Source organism: Tamandua tetradactyla, chromosome 3 (genome assembly GCF_023851605.1).
Source record: "Tamandua tetradactyla isolate mTamTet1 chromosome 3, mTamTet1.pri, whole genome shotgun sequence".
NCBI classification, from domain to species: domain Eukaryota; kingdom Metazoa; phylum Chordata; class Mammalia; order Pilosa; family Myrmecophagidae; genus Tamandua; species Tamandua tetradactyla.
Genome location: NC_135329.1, coordinates 96,845,366 through 96,872,754, shown reverse-complemented (window position 1 = coordinate 96,872,754; position 27,389 = coordinate 96,845,366). Strand labels below are relative to the sequence as shown.

At 35.3% G+C, this 27,389-nt stretch overlaps 1 protein-coding gene across 3 annotated transcripts in view; it reads right to left on the bottom strand.

Annotated features, from left to right (window-relative positions):
* Positions 1-27,389, bottom strand: part of EPB41L5 (erythrocyte membrane protein band 4.1 like 5) — a 235,550-nt gene that overhangs the window by 37,565 nt on the left and 170,596 nt on the right. For all 3 annotated transcript variants that reach the window (XM_077153578.1, XM_077153576.1, XM_077153577.1), the window contains exons 17-20: positions 24,963-25,126; positions 20,264-20,361; positions 12,004-12,132; positions 9,483-9,547 (exon numbers count right to left, since the gene is read on the bottom strand). In XM_077153578.1, the coding sequence (XP_077009693.1) occupies positions 9,483-9,547; positions 12,004-12,132; positions 20,264-20,361; positions 24,963-25,126 (456 nt within the window). The remainder of the gene's footprint in view (positions 1-9,482; positions 9,548-12,003; positions 12,133-20,263; positions 20,362-24,962; positions 25,127-27,389) is intronic.

Genomic DNA, 27,389 nt, shown 5'->3' with positions numbered 1-27,389 from the left:
TTGACCAATGAAAAACATACTAGAGGCACACAACACCAGATATGAAGAGACAGAAGAAAGAATAAGTGATATAGAGGACAGGATAATTGACTTCGAAGAGTCAAAGCAAATGGCAAAAAAGATGGAAAAAAAGGAGTGGGAACTCAGGGACATGATAGACAAAACAAAGTACACAAATATAAGAATCATCAGTGGCCCAGAAAGAGAAGAAAGGAGTAAAGGGCTAGGAAGAGTAGTGGAGGATATAATGGGGCAAAACTTCTCAACCCTCATAAAGGACATAAATATACAAGTCAAGGAAGCCCAAAGAACTCCAAACAGAATAAATCAAAATAGGCCTTCCCCAAGGCACATACTAATCAGCCTGTCAAATGCTGAAGAGAAGCAGAAAATCTTGAAAGTGGTAAGAGAAAATCAATTTACTACATACAAGGGAAGTCAAATACGACTGAGTTCAGACTACTCAACTGGCACCGTGGAGGCAAGAAGGCAGTGGTATGATATATTCAAGATCCTGAAAAAGAAAGACTTCAAGCCAAGAATTCTGTACCCAGCCAAACTGTCCTTCAAAACTGAGGGAGAGACTAAAGTTTTCAAGAAAAAGCAGTCTTGAAAGAATTTGTCAACAAAAGACCAGCCCTACAAGAAATACTAAAATGAGTTCTGCTGGCTGAAAAAAAAAAATACAGGAGAGGGAGGTCTGGAGGAGGGCACAGAACTGAAGACCACCACTAAGGGTTATAAGAATATAAAGAGAAAGAGGGAAAAGAATACACAGATCTGACAAATAAAAAAGATAAGATGGTGGATTCAAGAAACACATTTTCAGTAATAATTTTGAATGTTAATGGACTAAATTAACCAATTAAAAGTACAGACTGGCAGAATAGATTAAGAAACATAATCTGGCTGTATGTTGTTTACAAGAGACTTATCTTACACACAAGGATACAAATAGGTTGAAAGTGAAAGGACGGAAAAAGATTTACCACGCAAGTTGTAACCAAAATAAAGCAGGAGTAGCTATACTAATATCGGACAAAAAAGACATTAAATGTAAAGACATCATGAGAGACAAAGAAGGACACTATATACTAATTAAAGGGTCAACTCACCAAGAAGATATAACAATCATAAACATTTATGATCCCAATCAAGGAGCTCCAAAGTACATGAGACAGACATTGGCAAAACTGAAGGGAGTGATAGATGTTTCAACCATAATAGTAGGATGCTCTCCTCTATAGATAGAACAACAAGACAAAAGATCAACAAAGAAATAGAGAAGTTAAGTAACTTGATAAATGAAATAGACCTAACAGATATATATAGGTCATTGCACCCCAAACAAGGTTATACATTCTCCTCTAGCATTCATGGAACATTCCTCTAGCATATCCTGGAACATTCTCCAGGATAGATCGTATACTGGGGCACAAAACAGATCTTTACAAATATAGAAATTATGCAAAGCACTTTCTCTGATCACAATGGGATGAAGCTGAATCTCAATAACCTCCAAAGAATGAGAACATTCACAAATATATGGAGATTAAATAACACACTCTTAAACAACCAGTGGGTCAAAGAAGAAATTGCTAGAGAAACCAGTAGCTATCTGGAGATGAATAAAAATGAGAATACAACTTATCAGAACTTATGGGATGCAGCAAAGGCTCTGCTGAGAGGGAAATTTATTGCCCTAAATGCCAATATTAAAAAACAAGAAAGAGCAAAAAATCAAGGACCTAACAGCAAACCTGGAGGAACTTAAGAAAGTATAGCAAACTAACCCCAAAGCAAACAGGAGAAGAGAAATAAAAGAGCAGGGATATAATGAATGGGAGAACAAAAGAACAATAGAAAGAATCAATAAAACCAAAAGCTGGTTCTTTGAGAAAATCAATAAAATTAATGGGCCACTAGCAAGACCGACAAAGAAAAAAGGAGAGAGGATTCAAATAAACAAAATCAGAAACGAGAAGGGGTGCATTACCACAGACCCTGAATAAATAAAATAAATCATAAGAGGATACTATGAACAACTATACGCCAACAAACTAGATGACTTAGATGAAATGGACAAATTCATGGAGACACAAAAATAAGCTACACTGACTCAGGAAGAAATAGAAGATCTCAACAAACCAATCACAAGTAAAGAGATTCAATCAGTCATCAAAAGTTTTCCTACAAAGAAAAGCTCAGGTCCAGATGGCTTCCCAGGTGAATTCTATCAAACATTCCATAAAGCACTAACACCAATCCTGCTCAAACTTTTCCAAAAAACTGAGGAAAAAGGAACTCCACCTAACTCATTTTATGACACTAATATCATTCAGATATCAAAACCAGGTAAAGATGCTATAAGAAAAACTTCAGGCCATTCTCCTAATGAACATAGATGCAAAAATTCTCAATAAAATATTAGCAAATTGAATCCAACAGCACATTAAAATAATTATACACCATGACCAAGTGGGGTTTATACCAGGAATGCAAGGATGGTTCAACACAAGAAAATGAATCACTGTAATACAGCACATTAACAAATCGAAAGGGAAAAATCACATATCATCTCAACTGATGCTGAAAAAGCATTCAACAAAATTCAGCATCCTTTTTTGATAAAAACACTCTAAAAGATAGGAATCAAAGGTAACTACCTTAATATGATAAAGGGAATATATGAAAAACATGTAGCCAGCATCATACTCAATGGATAGAGACTGAAAGCCTTCCCCCTAAGATCAGGTACAAGACAAGGATGCCCATTGTCACAACTATTATAAAACATTGTGTTAGAAGTTCTAGCTAGAGTAATCAGGCAGGACAAAGAAATAAAAGGTATTCAAATTGGAAAAGAAGAAGAAAAATTCTCATTTTCAGATGATATGAGACTATACTTGGAAGATCCTGAGGAATCTGAGGAATAATAATTATATATTATTCATATAATAATAAACAAATTCAGCAAGTTGGTGGAATATAAAATTAATGTGCAAAAATCAGTAAGATTTCTATACACAAGGAATGACTTAACTGAGGACTCAGTCAAGGAAGAAATTCCATTCAAAATAGCAACTAATAAAATACTTAAGAATGAACTTAACTAGGGATGTGAAGGACTTGTACACAGAAAACTACATAACATTGCTAAAAGAAATCAAAGGAGATCTAACTAGGTAGAAAGATATTCCCTGCTTATGGATATGAAGGTTAAATACAGTTAAGATGTCAATTCTCCTCAAATTGATCTACAGATTCAACACAGTACCAATCAAATTCCAACAACCTACTTTGAGGATTTGAAAAAGCTAACTAGCAAATTCATCTGGAAGGGAAACAGACCTTGAATAGCTAAAAGCATCCTGAAAAAGAAAAACAAAGTGGGAGGATAAACACTCCTTGACTTTAAAACCTATTATAGAGTCACAGTGGTCAAAATAATATGGTACTGGCATAAAGACATAAGCATTGACCAATGGAATCGAATTGAGAGTGCAGAAATAGACCAACAAATCTACAGTTAAAGAATTTTTGACAAGGCCCCCAAATCCTCTAAACTGCAACAAAATAGTTTTTTTCAATAATTGGGCATGGAAGAACTGGACATCAACAGCCAAGAGAATGAAAGAGGACCCCTATCTTACACCCTACACAAAAATTAACTCAAGGTGGATTAAAAACCTAAATATAAGAACTAGCACCATAAAGCTTCTAGAAAAAAATGTAGGGAAGCAGCTTCAAGACCTAGTAATAGGAGGTGGCCTCCTAAACGTTATACCCAAAGCACAAGCAACAAAAGAAAAAATATAATGGTAACTTCTGAAAATCAAATGCTTCTGTACTTCAAAAAACTTTGTCAAAAAGGTGAAGAGGCAGCCAACTCAATGGGAGAAAATATTTGGAAATCACATATTGGAAAAGGTTTGATTTCCTTTATATACAAAGAAATCATTCAACTCAACAACAAAAGAACAAACAGCCCAATTATAAAATGGGCTAAAGATATGAATAGGCATTTTTCTGAAGAGCAAACACAGATGGCTCAAAAGCACAAGAAGAGATGCTCATTTTCACTGGCTATACAGGAAATGCAGATCAAGATGACAGTGAGATACCACCTCATACCTATAAGAATGACTGCTATTAAACAAACAGGAAACTATAAATGTTGGGGAGGATGTAGAGAAACTAGGATACTTCTGCACTGCTGGTGGGAATTTAATACTTCCGCAGCCACTACGGAAGACTGTTTGGCAGTTCCTTAGGAAACTATATATCAAGTTGCCCTATGACCCAGCAATAGCACTACTTGGTATATACCCAGAAGAGCTGAAAGCAACAACACAAACAGACATTTGCACACTGAAGTTCATAGCAGCATTATAAACAATCACCAAAAGATGGAAACAAACCAAATGCCCATCAACAGACGAGTGGATCAACAAAATGTGGTATATACATATGATAGAATATTATGCAGCAGCAAGACAAAACAACATCCTGAAGCACATGAAAAGATGGATGAGCCTTGAGGACATAATGCTGAGCGAAATTAGTCAAACACAAAAGAACAGATACTGTATGATTCCACTTTTATGACCAGTATAAAGGTATAATCAGAGACTTATAATACAGAATATAGGGGATTTTGAGATACGTAGAAACTAGAGATGGGTGAATCATTAACTAATGAGGTTGAATTCCAATATAAGGGAATACATAGGAGTGAAGGTGATTCTCTAGTGGGTCTAGAAGTAATATTACCATAATGAAAATGAACAAGATTGAAAGGGTTTATATAGACCTACGTGTTCCACTGATTCACACTAGAAATATGAATGAGTTCTCATAAGAATTACTTAAAAGATATGATTCTTTTAAGAAAGATATAAAGAGTGTTTAAGTCCAGGGTACAGGGGGAAAATTGCTACTGCATGCTATGAGCTATGTTCGTAAGGAAACCATCAGCACTACCACAGCACAGCAACAGCAGAGGTAAATAATAGGAGGAGGGACAAGAGTTAAGAGGAGGTTTAGATTTCCTATTTGGCAAGGGTGTATTTATTGGTTTTATTTCTCTTGGGAACATTGAATTCATCTAAAATTGAGAATGTTGATGGACTGTGGACTTTGGGCCTTCTACATGATGCCCATTGAATGCAGGTGGCTGAAGGATGCACTGACAGAGAAGTACACTGGTGAATGATGGTGTACACTCATGAACAAAGGTTGTGCTGCTGTAAAAAGAAACAAAGTCGTGAGGCATGCAATGATGTGAATGAACATGTAGGACATCTGGTGAGACAAAATAAGCCAGAAACAAAAAAAAAATCAACAATGGTATGGTCACCTTTAGAAAATGCTTATAAGAAAACAGGGGCCTAGGGGCGGGCCGCGGTGGCTCAGCGGGCAAAGTGCTTGCCTGCTATGCCGGAGGACCTCGGTTCGATTCCCGGCCCCAGCCCATGTAACAAAAACGGAGAAACAGAATACAATAAAACAAGAAAATGTTTAAAGATGTTTCCCTTTCTTCCTTCCTTCCTTCCTTCTATCCTTCCTTCCTTCTCTCTGTCTTTCCTTTAAAAAAAAAAAAAAAAAGAAAACAGGGGCCTAGATTGTAAGCTTTTAGAGCAGACACATTAAGGCCAGAGTGGTGATTAATATTTCTGGATTTTCAGAGGCTGTTTTATATATATAACCTGATATTTAGAGATAAGAAGCTGAACAGCTTGGGGTTACAGTAATTCAGAACATAGGGGTAAGGAAGACAGTGTCTATATTTTAGAACCACACATACTCTTTGAGACCAATGGCAGAAAGGTTTATTTGGTCTGGAACTGAACTTTTCTGTAGTACATAATCTAATTCAACCTATCTGTATAGCTCATTTGAACAACTGAAACACAGGGAGCACAGAATAAGAAAGAGGTTCTTTAATCCTGTATAGATTATTGTAATGCATAGAAACATCCTAGAGTATATTAAGCAGATAAACAAAAAGTACTGGCAAAGTCCCCCGAGGGATGGGAGAAAGAACATGGAACTATTAAATCTTATCATCAGGGAATCCCCTGATACTGTGTCAAACTATAGGGACACCCAAATCAACAGGCCATGACCTTGATCATGAAGCTTACTCTTGTGAAGCTTATGTAGGTAGAGAAGAAGCTTAGACTACATATAGGCATGCCTAAGAGTTACTTCTGGAGGACCTCTGTGGATGCTCAGATGTGGCCTCAGTCTCTCTAAGCCCAATTCTGCAAGTGAAACTCCTTCCTACTTGGGATATGACATCTAGAGGTGAAAGTCTCCCTGGTGACATAGGAGAGGACTCCCAGGGATGAATCCAGATCTGGCACCATGGGATCAACAATTCCATCTTGACCAAAAGGGGGAAAAGAAGTGTAATTAATAAAGTACCAGAGGCTGAGAGAGTTCAAAGAGTCTAGAGGCTACTCTGGAGGTTGCTCTTATGCAAGCTTCAATTAGACATTGCTACCTATCATAACCTGCTAACCCCCAACCAGGACCATTCCAGCCAATCCTAAAGAACACCTAGGGCAATACATAAGATTCCACAAGGGTTCCAGGCACTAGAGTAATTTTCCAGAAACCTACAACCTCCAGATGGGTTCCTGGTCCAGATAAGTCCTGAAACCTAGCCCAGCCTCTCCAGAACATCTCTCTACTCCATATTAGTGACAGACCCTTACAATATAAAAAATTTAGAATTGCCATAGCCCAAACAACCCTAAAGAGAGGTACAGAAAGATCAAAGGTGATGGTGGAGTTACACATAGAAGATAGGATTTAACAAATGAATATGACTGCTGAATCACTGAATTGGTATCTCTTTCAGTTTTCAGTATTTTAGAGCAGGTAGAAGTAAAAACCTAAAATCGTGAAATTGTAACTCATGTCAAAGTCTGAAATATGTTCTACAACTAATGTGGTGGTGTGCTTTGAAATTTATAGCTTTTTTGTATATATGCTATTTTTCACAAAAAAAAGAAGGAAAAAAAGTCCATTGTGATGATAAAAAAATATTTAGGCCTCTAGCCTCTCATAGTCTGGAGAAGCTATAAGGGAAAATATGAGAGGATCGTATGGTAGCCCATGACAAAACTCGGATCTGTCCTGTAACCATTTGTCAAAGAGTGCTTTGAAAACTATTGCTTTTTTTATTTCTTTGCTTTGTATATATGTTATCCTATACAATAAAAAAGTTTAGGATTAAAATCCTAAATATAAGTGCTAATACTATAAAAATCTTAGAAGAAAATAGCTTCAGGATATTGTATTAGGCAATTAATTCTTAGACTTTTACACCAAAAGCATGAGCAACAAAAGTAAAAATAGATGGAACGTCATCAAAATTAAAAACATTTGTGCAAAGGACATTATCAAGAAAGTGAAAAGGCAACCTATTTAATGGGAGAAAATATTTGTAAATTACATACTTGTTAAGGGTTTAATAGTAGAATTTATAAAGAACTGCTATAACTCAACAAAAAGACAAATAGCCCAGTTTAAAAATGGGCAAAAGACATGAATAGACATTTCTCCAAAGAAGATAAATAAATGGCCAATAAACACATGAATATATGCTCAACATCATTAGCCATCAGAGACATGCAATTCAAAAGTACAATGAGATACTACTTCATACCCACTAGAATGGTTACTGTTTTTGAAAAAGGCAGAAAATAAGTTTTGTTGAGGATGCAAAAAAGCAAGAATACTTGTACATTGGTGGGAATGTAAAATGGTGCAGCCGCTGCTGAAAGCACTTTGGAAGTTCCTCAGAAAGTGAAAGTGAATTACCATATGACCCAGAAACTCCACTTCTAGCTATATATCCAAAAGATTTTAAAGCAGGGACTCACAAAGATATCTGTATTCCCATATTCATGGCAGCATCATTCACAATAGCCAAAAGGTAGAAACAACCCAAGTTTCCCTCAACAGATGAATGAATAAGCAAAATGTAGTGTATACAGACAATAATATATTATTCAGCCATAAAAAGAAATGAGGTACTGATGTGTGCTATGAGATAAGCCAGACACAGTAGTATAAATATGCATGATTTCTCTTATGTAACATGTAGACTAAGAAAATTTACAGAGACAGAAAACAGAATAGTAGTTACAAAGGGCTGGAGGGAAGAAAAAGGGAATTATTGCTTAATCGGTACATGTTTTTTATTGGGATAATGAAAATGTTCTGTAGACAGACAGTGGTAAAAGTATATAACACTGTCAATATACTTTATGTCACAGTATTATACACTTAAAATTGATTTAAATGATTTTTCTGTTATGTATCTTTTGCCACACAAAAAAGTAAAAACAAAATCAAACTGGAATAGAGCAGGAGATATAAACCTAACAGGACAGCCTAACAGACAAATAAATGGTATAATACCCATTAAAGAGAAGAGACGCAAAAAAAAACAAGCAAACTTGGAAAGAGCAACAAAGACATTTGCTTGATGAGTGTAGGAGTTCATGGTAAATAATCTTGAAAAGGCAGGTCATTTTGATAACAAATGACACTGAAGTTAATTACAATATTTAAGAATATACATTCCTCATCAGGTATTTTATAAGATTAAAAATATCTTTAAAGTTTGTTTTTTTGCTCTATGATTTAAATTAGGTGAAGGAGAATGGAGACACAGGGAGACTAATTAGGAGTGTCTCCAAATAATCTAAAACTCTATACCAGGCAGCTATGGAATAGAAAGAAAAGAGTGAATTCAAGATATCTTTCAAATAGATATCTTGAAACTATGTTGTGCCAATTTGAAACTGTCATGTACCCCAAAAAAGCTATGTTCTTTAATCTTCATTCAATACAGCTGGGTAGGATCTTTTTTATTGTTTCCACGGAGATGTGACCCACCCAATTGTGGGTGGTTACCTTTGGATTACTTGGTTTCCATAAAAATGTGTCTCCATCCATCAACGTGGGGTTGCTTACTGGAGACTTTTAAAAGGGAACCATTTTGGAAAAAGCTTTAATGCCGATAAGAGCCCACACAGCCAGAGATCTTTGGAGATGCAGAAGGAAAATGCCCCTGGGGAAGCCTTATGAAATGAGGGCAGAAAGCTAGCAGAATTTGCCCTGCCTTCCCAGCTGAAAGAGATGTTCAGAAGCCAGAGACCTAAGCAGACCCCAGCTACATACATGCCTTCCCAGCTGACAGAGGTGCTCTGGATGGCATCAGCCTTTCCTGAGTGAAGGTAACTTCTTATTGGGGCTTACTTTGGACATTTTCACAGCCTTAGAAGTGTAAACTTGCAACTTAATAAATTCCCTTTTTAAAAGCCATTCTATTTCTAGCATATTGCATTCTGACTTTAACAGACTAAAACATATGTGGTAATGGATTGGGAAGGAGGAAAAAGTAAAAGGTTAAGAGGAAAAGGTAAGAACATCAATTTAACTGAATCTACCCAAAACTGCACCTGTTTGCAGCAGCATCTCGAACAGTGACACTTTTTTGACTTGATATGTTATCTTCTCTAGTGACCTAAGAAAATGACATCATAAAAATATTAAATCTTTGTTGAGGATACTAAACTAATTTTGTACCCTCTTAGTAGACTAAGCGCTACATTATTTAAGCAGCCAGAGTGCTAGCTAATATACACAGATCCCAAAAGGTTTTATCACTGGAATTTTTTGAGTTTACATGATAAATGAAGAAACAGATTTTAAAACAAACATGTGGCCTTTTATTTTTTCCCAAATACAAGGAATATTTTAGGAGGGATTTTTAAAAAATTCCAAGAAGGCAATTAGTATTCTCCCCAACTTTACTGAGGCATTATTTCCATACAGTAAAATGTACCCCTTTTAACTATACAGGTTGATGAATTTTGAAAAAATATATATACAGGTACATATAACCAAAACTAAAATCAGTATATGTAACATTTCCTCTACTTCCCCCCCAAACCCAAATGTTTCCTTGAGCCATTTACAGGTAATCTCATCAAAATCCTTAATGTATAACAAACAATCGTCTGTATTTTCTATAGTTTCATATAAATTTAACCATATAGTACTTATGTCTGTGGTAGCCTTTTTAGCTCAGCATGATGTCTTTTTGAGATTCACCCATCATGGTGCATGTATCACTAATTCATTCCTTTTTATTTGTTGAGTAGTATTCCACTGTATAGCTATGCCAAAATTTGTTTATTTATTTACCTGTCAATTGACATTTGGGTTGTTTCTAGTTTTTGGCAATTATGAATAAAGCTACTACGTACATTTGTATACTAGTATCTATGTGCAAGTAAGTTTTAATTTCCCTTGGATAAATACCTAAGAATGGACTTGCTGGGTTAGATGGCATATGTTTAATAAATGGCAAAACTCTTGTCCAAAATGCTTTAACCATTTTATATTCTCAATGTGTGTGCACTGTAAGAGCTCCACCATGGCTAACACAGGGATTGTAAGTCTTTAATTTCAGCCATTCACGTGGATATGTTTTTCACCATGATGTATGATGATAGCTTTCATAGGTTTTCTTTATCAGGGTGAAGAAGTTCTCTTCTATTCTTAGTTTGCTGAAAATTTTTTTAAATCATGGATGGACATATGTTGAATTTTGTGAAATGCCTTCTCTGCATTGAAATTTTCTCCTCTTATTTTTTAATATGGTGAATTATACTGTCTTTTTTTTTTTTGAGTGATAAACCAACATTCATTACTGGGATATATACTAGGTGGCCATTATGTACTCTCCTTTCAATGAACTGTTAGGTAGGATTTGCTAATATTGTTAAGGAGTTTTGAGTCTACGCTCAGCTCAAGGGGGCTACTGGTCTGTAATTTCTTTTCTTGCAATATCTTTTTCTGGTTTTGGTATTGGAGTAATGTACCAGCCTCATAAAATAAGTAGGGAAGTACTCCCTCTTCTGCTAGTTTATGAAAATAATAGTATTTCTTTCTTAAATGCTCAATTCTATTAAATGCTTAATAGAATTTGACAATAATGCCATCTGGCCCTAGTTTTTCTTCTTGGGAAGGTTTTTAACTCTGATATCAATCCCTTTACTTTAGGGCCATTCCAATGAGTTCTCTCTTCTTTGAGTCAAGAAAGATCCAATGTATACCTGAGATGTAAGGTGATGACAATAACAACTATTACTACTACTGCCACTAATACTATTGGGGGATCAACACTTATTAATACTCATTTTGTACCAGCGGTATTCCGTGCCCTTTACATATATGGAAATAAAACATGAACAATGTTCTTAAAGTCCTCTCTGCTCTCTTCAAGCCTTGTGTCTGGGGTCAGGATGGATAAAACACATCTTCTCTAGAATAGCATGTTGTGGAATCATAATTGACAACCTGAATTGGTAAGGCAGGCTTTTGTTCTGAAGTTATATGGAAGGAAAGTCTGAAATTTAAGATGAACCAAGAGAAAGCTGAGCCTGAGAGCATGGATGCCACAACTTTTAGAAGCCTGGTCCCCAGTCATTGCATCCTTCATAATATCACAGCCTTAATCACCTTGCTCTACCATCTTGCTGCTAATAACATCAAAATTCTGCCAAATTGGGGGTAGATGGGTGGTGAAGAATAGTGCATACACAAAGACCTAAAATCACAGAATTAAGATCGAAATGACCTAAAAATCAGTAGGCTTTCTGGTTATAAAAGTGGCAAAGATTAGGGACTCACTTTTATAGGAATTTTATTTTTTGTTGTTGTTGTTGTTGTTGTTTTTTAATTTCTTATGCCCCAGAGCCTCTTTACTCTTGCTTCTTATCCCAAAACTATCCCTCTTAATATAGCTCAGTTAGAATTTAGAGTTGGGAAAGGCATTTCACCACCTTGAACATGTTACTTAATGTTACTTTCTACCTCTAATCAATTGCCAGGCCACTCTTGTTTAACATTCAGGAATTTTATTTGTTCCTAAGAGTCTCTTGACTCTAAGCCCCACACTCTCTTCATTCTTACCTTATGTATTGCTTGTACCTGAGCCTTCAAAATGTTACTCTTGAAGTCAGGAGGAACTCTCACAGCATTCGATCCTGGACTCTCGATGGCATTATTAAGACATTTCTCAGTCAACTTCACTACTTCTTCCTAGACAATAAAAACAAACTGTAAATGTGATTGTGTAATTGTGAAAACCTTGTGTCTGATATCCCTTTTATGCAGGGTATGAGTAGATGGGTAAAAAAATATGGATAAAATATAAATAAATAATAGAGGGAATAAGGGATAAAATAAATTGGGTAGACTGAAATACTAGTGGTCAATGAGAGGGAGGGGTAAAGGGTATGAGATATACGAGTTTTTCTTTTATCTTTTTATTTCTTTTTCTTGAATAATACAAATGTTCTAAAATGATCATGGTGATGAATACACAACTATGTGATGATATTGTGAGTCACTGATTGTACACCATGTATGATGTATGGACTGAATGTGAAGATTTGTAAAACAAACAAACAAACAAACAAAAAAAAAAGCATATGCAACTCTGATAGGAAATGGACTGATGAATGTTTGTATTCAGACAACCAAGAAATAATATCTTGGGTGGGCCACAGTGGCTCACTGGTAGAGTTCTTGTCTGCCATGTTGGAGACCAGGGTTCAATTCCTGGTGCCTGCCCATGTAAAAAAAAATAATAATAAAAAATAAAAAATAAAAAGAAATAATATCTCTTAAGCAGGGTTAATGCTTACATGTACTTTCAAACTAAGGCCCACTAATCACAAACATATAATATGATTTCCTATCCCTATGACTTCCTATCCCAAGTCTCCTATGCTAATGGAATATTGGGATGATAATAGCTGGGAAGTACAGTTTTTGAAACGCAAAATCAGGATCTCTGAAATCTTGATGGGCTAGAATGATGAACTGGATTTAAGAAAACATATTATGATAAGTCCTACACAAATACAGAATAAAGGTAGGAGCTGAAAAATAGCAGCAGCATGTACAAAAAACATTTTGGAATATGCAAATGTAATATGAATCAGAAGAGCAGCTGCCAAACAGTGATGTTAAATTAAAGGGTTGAAAACCTGAGGGTGAACTATAGTATTTTATTAATTTCTATATGCCACCCTAAAAATGATAAATGGAAACTAAAGCAGTTAAAGAAAAGTTGAGGCTGATGAGTCTAATAAAGTATCAGTGGCAAAGAGAGTTCAAATAGAATCGAGAGGCTACTCTGGAGGTTGCTTTTATGCAAGCTTCAGGTAGACCTTGCTACCTACCATAGCCTGCCAACCTCCAACCAGGACCATTCCAGCCAATTCTAAAGAACACCTAGGGAAATATATAAGATTCCACAAGGTTTCCATGTACTGGAGTAACTTTCCAGAAACTACAACCTCCAATGGGTCCCTGGTCCAGATCAGTCCTGAAACTTAGTCCAGCTTCTCCAGAATATCAGATAGGTCCATCTTCCTACCCCATAGATAGACCCTTCCAGTATCAAAAATTTAGAATTGCTATAGCCCAAAGAACCCTAAAGAGAGGTATGGAAAGATCAAAGGTGATGGTGGAGTTATACATAGAAAATAGGATCTAACAAATGAATATGAATCCTGAAACATTAAATTAAATCCCTTGTAGTCTCCAGTATTTTAGAACAGATAGAAGTAAAAACCTAAAATTGTGAAATTGCAACCCATGTCAAAGTCTGAAATATGTTCTACAAATAATTGTGGTAATGTGCTTTGGAAATCTGTAGGTATTTTTGTATATATGTTATTGCTCACAAATAAAATAGTCGGCTGTGATGATAAAAAAGTATTTAAGCCCATAAGCCTCCTATATTCTGGAGCAGCTAGAAGGAAAAATATGAGAGGATCATATGGTAGCCCATGATAAACTCTGGGATCTGTCCTGTAACCATTTGTGGAGAGTGCTTTTAAAACCACTGCTTGTTCAGCATGGACAACCAAAGCTATAGGCAGAGCCCCCAGTCTTGGGGTTTGTTTATATGAAACTTAACCCTGCAAAGGATATGTCAAGACTATTTAAAATTTAGGCCTAAGAGTCACCCCCAAGAGAGCCTCTTTTGTTGCTCAGATGTGGCCCCTCTCTCCAGCCAACACAATGAGCAATCTCACCCCCCTACCCCTCTCTATGTGGGACATGACTCCCAGGGGTGTGGACCTTCCTGGCAACGTGGGACAGAGATCTTGGAATGAATGGAGACTCGGCATCAAGGGATTGAGAAAAACCCTAGAATGAGCTGAGACTTAGCATCAAGGGATTGAGAAAACCCTCTGGACCAAAAGGGGGAAGAGGGAAATGAGACAAAGTGTCAATGGCTGAGGGATTCCAAACAGAGTCGAGAGGTTATCCTGGAGGTTATTCTTATGCATCAAGTAGATATCATCTTATTATTCAAGATGTAATGGAGAGGCTGGAGGGAACTGCCTGAAAATGTAGAGTTGTGTTCCAGTAGCCATATTTCTTGAGGATAATTGAATAATGATACAGCTGTCACAATGTGACTGTGTGATTGTGAAAACCTTGTGTCTGATGCTCCTTTTATCTACCTTGTCAACAAAGGAGTAGAACATATGGAATAAAAATAAATAATAGGGGGAGCAAATTCTAAAATAAATTTAGTTTGAAATGCTAGTGATCAATGAAAGCAAGGGGTAAGGGGTATGGTAGGTATAATCTTTTTTTTTTTTTCCTGTGTTTGTTTTATTTCTTTTTCTATTGTCTTTTTATTTCTTTCTCTGAATTACTACAAATGTTCTAAGAAATGATGAATATGCGACTAAGTGATGATATTGTGAATTACTGATTATGTATGTTGTTTTATTTTGTTTTTTTTAATTAATAAATAAATTAAAAGACAGGAATCTAATAGGTCATATGATCAAGATTTAAGTCATTCTTCCTCTTACTCTCAGGATAAACATCATGAGAAAGAAGAAATAAATACAAAGAAAAAGACAACATAAACAAAACATAAAAACCAATTGGTGGGTGGGCCACAGTGGCTCAACAGGCAAGAATGCTTGCCTGCCATGCCAGAGGACCCGGGTTCGATTCCCAGTGCCTGCCCATGTTAAAAAAATAAAAATTAAAAAAAAAAAACCAATTGGTGCCATCACCTGCATTGGTTCCATCCTTGACTGTTACTACAGAAAAAAACTTACACAAGCACTAGCAGCAACTCTGTCAGGATCACTGAAGTGCTTGGAAGATACTGCAGCAAGATTTATAAATGCAAATTTCCAGAAAGTCTCTGTGCTTACCTCTAGTGGAAAAAATGTTTCAGAGGCTAGAGGGTTGGAGGGCAAAGAGGAGAAACCATCAGCTCACAGCTCAGGTTAAAGGAGAAGAAAGCCTGGTGGTGGAAGAAATCTAGGAATGACTGTGTTAGCAGCTATAGTCCTTTCCAGCAAGGTATTCATTATGACGTTACAGCTTCAGTGCTTGCTCTTAGTATGATCAGTAAGTTAATCTTTGTAAAAGAATTTATCTTTTACTTATAATTAACTGATCCTTTAAGATTATTCCCTAATTAGTTGTGATGGCAGGATTTCTTCAGAGAATGGTAATTTTGATTGAGATGTTTCCGGGAACCTTTGCTTTCTTTTCATGTTTTTATATATGCTTCCAAAGTTGAGCTGTAATTTTAATCTTTAAATAGATGTGGAATAAACCTTAAGATTGGGGAGAAAAACAATAAAAGCTGGAGTTTTCTTTCTGCTTGGTAGCCAGTCATTCTTTTCTGTAAATTGTTATTATTTATCTTTCCTAATAAATATTAAAACAGTTAAGGTTTGCATTTTAAATTGTTAAACAATACTGGGTAATTCCTAGGGGATCCCAGTAGGTTTCAGCAAGTAACAACTGTTAATTAATAATGCTCTTAGTATAAAACTCAAAGCATAAGGTAGAATTTTTCTAAGCTTATATATCCTTTATGGTAAATCTGCTAGATTTAGTATATTTATATAGGTTGCCCTATTAAAATTGAATTTCATATAAACATATATATTTTTATATATTTAGGGACATATTTATACTGAAAAGTAATTTGTCCTTTTTAGCTGCAATCAGAAATAATAGGGCATGCTATATTTTATATGGCACCCCTATTTTATGACGTGCAGAATAACTCAGATAATCCTTAGATTACATTAGTCCTATGTTCTAGTTTTTTACTTTTGTAGTATTTTAATATGAATATAAATAAGAAAGAAAAAACTGTTGGAGGAAAATATGTTAATTGTATACACTAAGTACCTGTTTTGTTTTGTTCTGTTTTTGTCTTTAAGCCCTAGTATTAAATGGGGGCGGGGGGAACTGTCCCTTTCTTTAATCATGTTCAAGCTTCTGTTATAATAAAAATTGAACTCAAAATCGAGCAGATTGTAATTTGGCTATATAGAGATTTTTCAGTCTGCTGACTTTCCATTGAAAAGTGCATGCATTTTTTTCACAAGCAGTTAGTTTTAGCTTGAAGCTTTTCAAATTCTGGATTTTTCTGCCTGATATTAAAAAAATTAGATGAATAGTAAATAAATAAAATTCCAAATTTGCTATTTTATTTTAATAAAATGTATATTTTTATTGTTATACCACTTTGGAAAATAAAGAAATAGTAAAAGCTCAAAAGAAAAAAAAAGATATTTAGTGATTATCTCTTGTAATTTCTTCTTTGACTCACTGATTAAGAGTGTTGTTTAACCTCCATATATTTGCAGATATTCCAGTTCTCTGTGTGTTATTAATTTCTAGCTTCATTCCATTATGATCAAAGAACGTGTCTTGTACAATTTCAATCCTTCAAAATTTATTAAATCTGTTTTGTGGCCTAAAATGCAGTCTATCCTAGAGAATGATGCATGAGCACTTGAGAAGAATGTATATTTCCTTATTGATCCCCTGTCTAGATGTTCTATCTTTTGATGAGCATGGTATATTGAGGTCTCCAACTATTACTGTAGAGACATCTATTTCTCCTTTCAGTGTTTTCAGTGTTTGTCTTATGTAAAATACATAACTAGGGCACCCTAGTTAACGGCATAAATACTTATTATTGCTATTTCTTCTTGGTGTAATGCCCCTTTTATTAATATATGATGCTCTTTTTTTGTCTAACAGTTTTGCATTTAAAGTCTATTTTGTCTGATACTAGTATAGCTACCCCAGCTCTTTTCTGGTTACTGTTTGCACAAGATATCTTTTTCCAACTGTTCAGTTTTAACCTATTTGTGTCCTTGAGTTTAATGAGTCTCTTGTAGATAGTACATAGATAGGTCATATTTTTTTTTTAATCCATTAGCCAATCCGGGCCTTCTGATCAGGGAGTTTATTCCACTAACATTCAATGTTATTACTATAAAAGCAGTACTTCAACCATTTTATCCTTTAGCTTTTATATGTCATATCTTTTTTTTCCCCACCCTTTCAGTTAACCTTACTGATATTCTTCACTTCCACACACTCCTCCAAGCCCCTCTTCTGTCTTTTACTTTTAGCCAGTAGCACCCCCTTTAGTAATTCTTGTAGTGCAGAGCCCTTGTTAATGTACTCTCTCAGTTTCTGTTTATCTGTGACTATTTTAAACTCTCTCTCCTTTTTTTTTTTTTTCGCATGGGCAGGCACCGGGAATCAAACCCAGGTCTCCAGCATAGCAGGCACCGTCACGGTCGCACTGCCCTCTCCCTCGTTTTTGAAAGACAGTTTCATCACATAAAGACTTCTTGACTGGTGGTTTTTCTCTTTCAGTACCCTAAACATATACCACTGCCTCCTCCCCTTCATGGTTTCTGATGAGAAACTGGCACTTAGTCTTATTGAGCATCATTGGTACGTGATGAATTGCTTTTCTCTTGCTGCTTTTCTCTTGCTGCTTTCAGAATTCTCTCTTTGTCTTTGGCATTTGACATTCTGATTAGTATGTGTTCAGGTCTATTAGGATTTATTCTGTTTGGAGTGTACTGCACTTCTTGGAGAGGCATAAGATTTGGGAAATCTCACATTTGCTAAAGTTGCCAGAATGCAATATACCAGAAATGGGTTGGCTTTTACAATGGGGATTTATTAGTTTACAAATTTACAATTCTAAGACCATGAAAATCTCCAATTAGGACATTAAGAGGAAGATACCTTCTCTGAAGAAAGGCTGCCAACATCTGGGGTTCCTCTGCCACACGGAAAGACACTTGGCTGGTGTCTGCTGGTCCTTCTCTCATGGGTTTCATTGCCTTCAGATTCTGGCTTCAGTGGCTCTTTCTCTCTGAGTGTCTGTGGGTCCTTCTTGCTTTTCTGGGCATTTCTCTGTAAACGCTCTTGGCTTTTTCTTTTATCCCCTCAAAAAGGTCTTCAGCAAAGGATTAAGATCCACCTTGAATGGGCTGGGTCAAATCTTAACGGAAACAAACCAATGCAAAGGTCCCACCCATAATAAGTCTGCCCCCACAGAGCTGGATTAAAAGAAAATGGCCTTTTCTGGAGTACACAACAGCTTCATACCAGTGAATCTTCATCTGAAGTTTTAATTTGTTCCTTTGACTGAGCCATATCTTCTTGTTTCCTGGTATGGTTTATAATTTTTTGCTGGTGTCTAGGCATCTGATTTTCTTGATGAGTTTATATGGGACATCAGTTTCTCTCTCTTGCCTAGAGTTTTCTTGTTGGTTGGCTTTGCACTAAAACTTGATTCAACTTATTCTAGATCTAACAGTTCATGTTTAGTTGATCAGAATTTCTTTCAACTCTTATTCATCTGATTCTTGTCCTGCATAAATGGTACAATTTTTGAGATTATACTACTTATGCAATTGTTTCACCCCCAGGAGAAAGCTTCTTTTCTCTTGTTCCTCTTCTAGAAATGTTGATCTGTTCCGTTGGATTTTTATTTACCTCTATATGTTGTTAACACTCCTTTTTTTTTTTTTTATCTCTAGCTGCTTTTACATGGAAGGCTAATTCTGGGAGGAGGGTCCCCCTGGAGTGGACCTTTCTCAGTCAGCTTTTTGCAGTCAAAATAGGCCCAGGGACCCATGAAGGGGGTGTAGATCAGTACCAAAGTGCCCTGGGGAGACCTGAAAGGAGGCCAATATTCTCTATGACGACTCCCTGAAACTGTGCTTTCCTGGTGTGCCCAAGAGATGGTGCTCTTTAGCCAACTGTTCCCTACTGTCCTAAGGTGGTTTTGTACCTTTAATTGTCAATTGACTCTGCTTTTCCTCAGGTGTGATTGAGACAGAGGTTACCAACTGCTTGTGGCCAAAGTAGGCTGAAACTGATGCTCAAATCCCAGACCCTGGGATTTGAATTCTATAATCAACAGCAGCAAACTGTACTGGGTCATGCCTGCATACCTTTTCTTGCAGAAGAGCCACCCTTCAGCTAACTGTTCCCTGCTGCCCTGAGAAGTTACTTGTCTCTCAATTAGCCCCCCTTTTTCCCCTGCCAGAAAAAGGGCTGAAACAGACTTCTAGTTGCTTTCTGTCCTGGTCAGGAAGAAACTTTAGGTGTGCTTGGAACTGGAACCTTGGCCATGTCCTCTTCCCCTGTTCCTTGAGAGAAGGCTTCTATTTCCAACCAGGGTGTGGCACCTGGGCAGTCTGTCATGCCAGGTGGGGGATGGGGACCAGCCTCTACAGCACGGAGAGATCTGTTCACATTCTTCACCTCAGTTAAATCAATCTTTTCCTTCAGCTCTTCCCTGGATGGCACAGAGTGTTCTTCTGGTCTCCGGAGCACCTCAAACAATTGTTGCATACAGTTCCTGGCTATTTACTAGCTGTCCTGAAGGATGAACTGAATTCTAGAGCTCCCTACTATGCCGTCTTGAAAATAACAACAACAAAAACAATGCAGAGCGGCAATCTTCCAAACAAATCCTTCTTTAATTTCAGAAAACTTTTAGCAGGTTCTAAAACTAAATCAAGACCTTTCGAACAGAATTAGAAAAAGTACAGGCTGAATCAAAATAAAAGGTTTAACAACCCAACCATAACACTTCTGACTGTATGTTAAAAAATAAATCATGAGATGACATCAAAATTTTCAGTATCACCACCCAAGTTTCCCCTTTACCTCCTAAACAGCAAAAAGTTTCATCTTTTTTAACATAGTGCAAAAGGATAAAGTAGGTTTATAAGAGCTCAGATTTTCCAGCAAAAGAAAACAGAAAGACCTCGGAAATAAAGGATTTCTAGGTACTCCAGTGATGCTTAACAGGTACATAAAGGAGAAATCTGAATACCTGGTTGTTGACATTAACATCAATGTTGGGACGAGGAGACGGCAAATGATTGTTCTCTATCTCGAGCTGCTTGAGCTTCTCAGAGGTATCTTTTAATGCTGGGGGAAAAAAAGAAAGTAAAGTAGTCCCTCAGTCTGTCAGGCTGTGTGAGGGTATATGCTTAAGTTTTTTTTTTTTTTTCAAACAACAGTTACCATCAATTAAAGGAAATACTCCAGATTACTACAAAATAAATCCATTTTCTTTCCATATCTAGGATACTCTCCATTAGTCTGTTTAAGAGTTAACCCTTAGCAGTAATAGTACCCTATATATGTACCCCTCTAAAAAGCAACTGGATATAGAATCTCTGCAGCATGTGTGGTTATGAAGGTTTATAAAGCCAAGAGACTTGAGAAAGGACACAGAATAACTGTGATATGATCCTTTTCTTCCATAACTACAACCTAAGCTCCTGTCTAACCTCTATATTTTGCTGCTTTCTTTCCTTGGCCCTGACTATACACTGCCTAAAACTAAATTGATAATGATAGTGACTAAATGTACAAGTTTTAAAAAGTATCACATAAGGAAGAACAAAGGAAAGTCAATAATGCAGGGTGTTGAAAATAGATGGTAATTAATATTTTAAAACTTTAACTTATATGTGAGACTAAAGCAAAAATATTTAATTGGTACAAAATGTATATTTTGACTAGTACATTTCCTAATATAACTTACGTAGATAGCTTAATTGAATAACATAAGAACATGGAACCTTGAGTAGGGCATGAGATTGTGTTGGTTTGTCCAGAGTGATGCCCTGATAAATCTCAGAGTGATTTGAACAGTGAATAAAAAAGTATTTGCAAAATCCCCTTCAGGGAATGGTGAGAAAAGGGGAAAATTCAACTTTCCAAATGGGGAATTCTTGATATTCTCAAAAGCAGCAGGGACAACCAAAGCAATACACTGAGCCCCCAATCTTTTCTTTTTTTAAAATTTTTATTAATAAAACCAATCAACATACAATATGAACATTTTTTTCATCACGTAATTGTATATTCATCATCATGATTTCTTAGAACATTTGCATCCATTCAGAAAAAGAAATAAAAAGAAAACAGAAAAAAAATTCATACATACCATACCCCTTACCCTTTCCTTTCATTGATCACTAGCATTTTAATCTACTAAATTTATTTTAACATTTGTTCCCCCTATTATTTATTTTTATTCTATATGATCTACTCCTCTGTTCACAAGGTAGATAAAAGAAGTATCAGACACCAGGTTTTCACAATCACACAGTCACATCGCAAAAGCTGTATCATTATACAATCATCTTCAAGAAACATGGCTACTGGAACATAGCTCTACATTTTCAGGCAGTTCCCTCTAGCCTCTCTGTTACACCTTAACTAAAAAGAGCAACAAAAGAGATTCTCTTGGGAATCTTGGGGTACGTTCATATGAAACTTAACCCCACAAAGGATAAGCTAAGCCTACTTAAAATTAAGCCTACGAGTCACACCCAAGAGAACCACTTCTGTTGCTCAGATGTGGCCTCTCTCTCTCTCAGCCAACACGACAAGCAAACTCACTGCCCTTCTACTCTCTATGTGGGACATGATTCCCAGGGGTGTGGACCTTCCTGGCAATGTGGGACAGAAATCCTAGAATGAGCCAGGACTCAGCACCAAGGGATTGAGAAAACTTTCTCGACCGAAAGGGGGAAGAGAGAAATGAGACAAAATAAAGTGTCAGTGGCTGAGAGATTCCAAACAGTCGAGAGGTTATCCTGGAAGTTATTCTTACGCATTCAACAGATATCACCTTTTTAGTTAAGGTGTAACAGAGAGGCTGGAGGGAACTGCCTGAAAATGTAGAGCTGTGTTCCAGTAGCTATGTTTCTTGAAGATGATTATATAATGATAAAGCTTTTGCAAAGTGACTGTGTGATTGTGAAAACCTTGTGTCTGATGCTTCTTTTATCTACCTTGTGGACAGATGAGTAAAACATATGGATTAAAAATAAATAAACAACAGGAGGAACAAATGTTAAAATAAATTTAGTAGATTAAATGCTAGTCATCAATGAAAGGGAGGAGTAAGTGGTGTTGTATATATGAGTATTTTTTTCTGTTTTCTTTTTATTTCTTTTTCTGAATTGATGCAAATATTCTAAGAAATTATCATGATGATGAATATACAACTACATGATGAAAAAGAGAATGTTCATATAGAACGCTGATTGGTTTTATTAATAAAAATTAAAAAAACTAAATTGATAGAGGCTATACATTTATTCATTCATTGATTCAAAAATATTATATATTGGTACCATCATTTGTGATTAAGTACAAGCATTTTCTCTTGATTTTGTTCAATCTAGTAAAAAACACATTATAAATACAATCCCCTAACCACTGACAAGCTAATACACTAAATACAATTTAAATTTAATGATTTCTGTTTAGATAACTATACCCTTCAGTAATCTTATTTCCGCAGGGACTAATTAGATGTGAGTTTAAATTTTTACACTGTCACTTGACAAAAACTCTGTTGAATACCTAACAAATGTTCATCTTTCTACATAATCAAGTAGAAGAGAGGGGAAAACTACAAAACTACAAAATCATTTCTTCCTGGTCAATTAACCACTGGATTCTTGATGGTTGTACATTAGAATCAGATGGGGTGTTTTTAAGAAATGCTGATTCCCAGGGCTTAGCCTAGACCAATTATATCAGAATTTCTGGAGGGAGGACTCTGGCACTGATAATTTTTAAAAATATCTTAGATAATTTTAATGTACAATCAAAGCTGTGAGTCACTAATTCAATAATGATCTCCTCAAAATCTTCCCACTCCTTCCACTTACTTGCTATCTCATTTTATTATGCAAATTATTTGATACTAAATTTTTTTATTCTAAATTTTAACATTATGAAGTTGAGATTACAAATGGTCTGATCAGTTATTATTATTTTTTGGCTGAAATAAAGCTTCTTTTGCCACTTTTGTTTGGTTGAGGGCTATCTGAGATTATACAACAAGTTTTTTTATAACTACTTACTCATGTGAATCAGAATTTGGTAGTACAAATATAGAATAAATGGGATGTCAAATTTGATAAGATGCTAATTGCTAACATATAACATTATAATTGTTCTTATGGATTAAGTTAAGTTTATTGATCTGAACGATTTAAGTCATATTAATGAAATCCACATACTAAGCAAGAATTTTTTCTGCCACTACCTCAACAGCATTCAGGTTCTTCTTGAATATCTTCTGTAGTGAGAAGCCCACTATCTAATTAGGTGTCCACTTCTGATAAATATGGCAGAAATAGTTAAAAACTCCTTCCCTACTACACTGACCCAAAATTTGCTTCCCTATATTTTTGAATTGCTAATCTAAGATACTACAATAAAACACCATAAAATAAATTCCTTGATAAACCAGATTTCAAATATTTGGAGAGTTATCATATCCCATTTGACCTTTTCTAGGCATCCGCAATTCATTCTACCATGTCTCTCTAATCTTACACAAACTTCTAAACAAGTATGCATTCAGTAAATGTTGTTTACTAATAGTACAATATTCTTGCAGTACTGAAAGAATTCACAATTTTTTTACTTCATATAAAAGAAATAAAATGGAATGTAGATGAAACCAACACTGCCATCTCTATAAGGAGATTTTTAAAATTTTAAGCCTGAAAATACTTTCCATTAGCCTAGTACTGCTTCTGATCGGACATAAATTCTGATAGTATATGTTGTTATATCTCACATCTTTCAGGTGACAGGTGAGTGAGCATTTCTAACAGGAGTGAATTACATTAGGACAGAGCCATCAAAACTGGAAACTGACCATATATTTATAGTGGTCATTTAGGAAACAAACAGAACAAAATTTTAATACCAACTTCCAAGAGTATTTTAGTGTATTCTACTAACAAAAAGCACTGTGTAACTTTTAACTAACATTTCTTATTTCTAAATCACTGGATACTATTTCCGTATTCTAAACTCTCAGAGAGAATAGCAATACTCGATGGCAATTTTCTATGAGTTGTTAAGAGATGGTGTTCAATTTCAGCCTCCTATAGCAATCAAAATTGGCAAGAGCCATATGAATGCAAACTGCTTTAAAATGACCATCAGCATTACATTGAGATTCAATAAGAAACACCTGTTCACAGATAATTCATGTTTTAAGATCAAGCCAAACTCACAAATATTTAGAAATGCTCTACTTGCAATTTTTTTTTCCCTTTAAGCCACTGAGAAGGTTAAGAAATCAGCATTCTTTCTGGATAATTTATTTTTGCAGGTCTGGCCAAAAATGATCCTAATTAGTAACAAAATATTTTCTAAGAGATAATGGAATGTCCAAACATTCATTCAATGTTGTGTCCTTGACAATCTTCAAAGAAACATCTTTTCTTAATTTTACTCAAAAAACAAAGTAAAAAGTAAGCTTAAGAATTCATAACTTATACAATATTAAATGACCTAAATTATCTTAAATATTTCAATGAACCCATAAGCCAAGGAGATGCAAGGGCATAACTATTTTGAATTAAATTAACAAATTCAACTATTGCATAAAATATTCTTGGAGGAATTGATTAAATATCTCATTACAAAGGGAGATAAATAAAAAGAAGGTATCATTGATCTAAAATAGAATATTTACTTACTTCCACATTCAACTTCATGTCCCTCTAATCCAGTTTGCATGGTAGCAATGTAAACTTCATCTGGTGCAGGAGATGTTTCTGTTGGGTCAGGTGACCTAGTTATGTCATCAATGGTTGTTTCCATTAAGGCTGGGCTATCTAGCAAATCAATATTCAGAAGCAAGCTGTGAAGGTAATAAAAAACTTACTTGGACCAAAAAGTTGTCATGAAAAGAATTAAAAATACTAAAATCTTTATTGGGAAAAAACCACAAAAGAGTATTCTGCAGAGTATTGATCAGTTAATGTGAATAAAGAAACTCCTTGAGGTGGGGAAAGAATCATCAGAAAGGATTAGAGGGAACAGGAGCACTCACACTGGGCCAAGATCAGTGCCTGTTTCTACACTCAAACTGAAAAAACACAACTCATGTGGCTTTGGGTAGGGGACTCAGTTAGGTCTTGCTAAAGTTGTGCAGAATAATTAACCCAAGACTGAGAATTGCTCCTGGCCTGCCTGATATATCATAAAAGCAAGACATGAACATTTCCAAGTAATATAACTATGCCTAGAACAAAGCTCAAGAAGATTTACAAGAATACAAAAGCATCCAGTACACAAGATAAAATTCACAAGGTCTATTCAAAGACTGCCAGGAACACAGAGAGGTAGAAAAAGATAATCCCAACTGAAAAGAAAAATGAAACAACTAGAGTAACTTAGAACTACACACATAAATTACAGTAGGAAAAGGCATTAAAACAGTTAATATAACTGTATTTCATACATTTAAAAAGTAAAACAGAGAAGTAGAAGATAGAAAAAAGACTCAAATTTCTAGAAACAAAAACTAAAATAACTTACATCAAAATTATACTGAAGAGGTAAAGCAGTTTAGAAATTGCAGAAGAAAAGATATTGAATTCAAAGGCATAGCAACAGAAAATACCCAAGATGAAACATAGAAAAAAAAAAGAATTCAAAAGAAAATGAATTATCAAGCTGTAGGACTTCAAGTGGTCTACTGTAAGGAACACTAGAGTCCCAAAATGGTGACTGGGAATGGGACAGAACAAATATCTGAAGAAATAATGGTTAAACTTTTTCCAAATTTAATGAAAACTATAAACCCACAGCACAAAAAAACATGAAGAAAACTACAAAAAGAACATCATAATCAAATTGCTTTAAATCGGTGAAAAAAAGAAAATTTAAAGGCAACATGAGCTATACATAGAGAGAGAGAGAGAAACAAAAGATAATGATGACAGCAGATTCCTCATCAGAATCCATACAAGCTAGGTAACAGTGCAGCAACATCTTCACAGTATTGAAAGAAAAACTATCAAACTAAATTTTATATCCAGCAAAAAAAAAAAAAAAGCTTTGAAAACCAAAGGAGAACCAAAGTAAGAAAGGTTTATTCTGTCCAGAACCTAAATTTTCTATAGCACATAATCTAACTCAGCCTGTCTAGATAACTCATTAGAACAATTGAAACACAAGGAATCCAGAATAAGAATGAGGGCCTTTAATCCTGTATAGCTTAATATAATATCTGGATATATCCTAAATATATTAAGCAGATAAAATTAGAAGTTAAAACCTAAAATTGTGGAATTTTAACCCATACCAAACTCTGACATCTGTTCTACAAATAATTGTTGTAATGTGCTTTGAAATTTATTGCTTTTTTGTATATATGTTATTTTTCACAAAAAAGAAAAAATAATGGTTGTGATAAAAAAATATTTATTCCTTCTGGCCTCCTATGTTCTGGGGCAGCTATAAGGAAAAATCTGAGATGATGGTATGGTAGAGTACCATACCAGCTACTTGTTGAAGAGTACTCTGAAAACTATTGCTGTTTTCTTTCTTTGGTTTGTATATATGTTATATAATACAATAAAAAGTTGTTTTTTAAAAAAGGAAACTGAAGAAGAATGAAAACATAAATCAACAGAAAAACGTGTACATGAATGCTTATTGTAGCATTGTTCACAACAGCTGAGAAATGGAAACAACCCAAATGCCCAAGTGCTGAATAGTTAAATAAAATGTGGTATATCCATACAGTGGAAAATTATCGAGCAATAAAAAGGAATGAAGTTTTGATACTATAACATGGACAACCCTTGAAACAATGCCATGGGGAAAATGTCAATCACAAAAGACTACATATTGTATTATTTCATTTATATGTAATGTCCAGAATAGGCAAATCTATAAAGATGCAAAGTAGATTAGTGGTAGTTAGAGGCTGAAGAAGGGGCTGAAGAGGAATGATACGGAGTTCCTCTTGGTGGGGGGAAGCAAAACACTAAAACTAAAATTGTGATGATGGTTTCATAACTCTAGAATAGATAAAAAATACTGAGTTGTACATTCTAAATGGGAAAGAGTATGATATATAAAGTTTATCTTAATAAAGCAGTTTTGAAAATAGG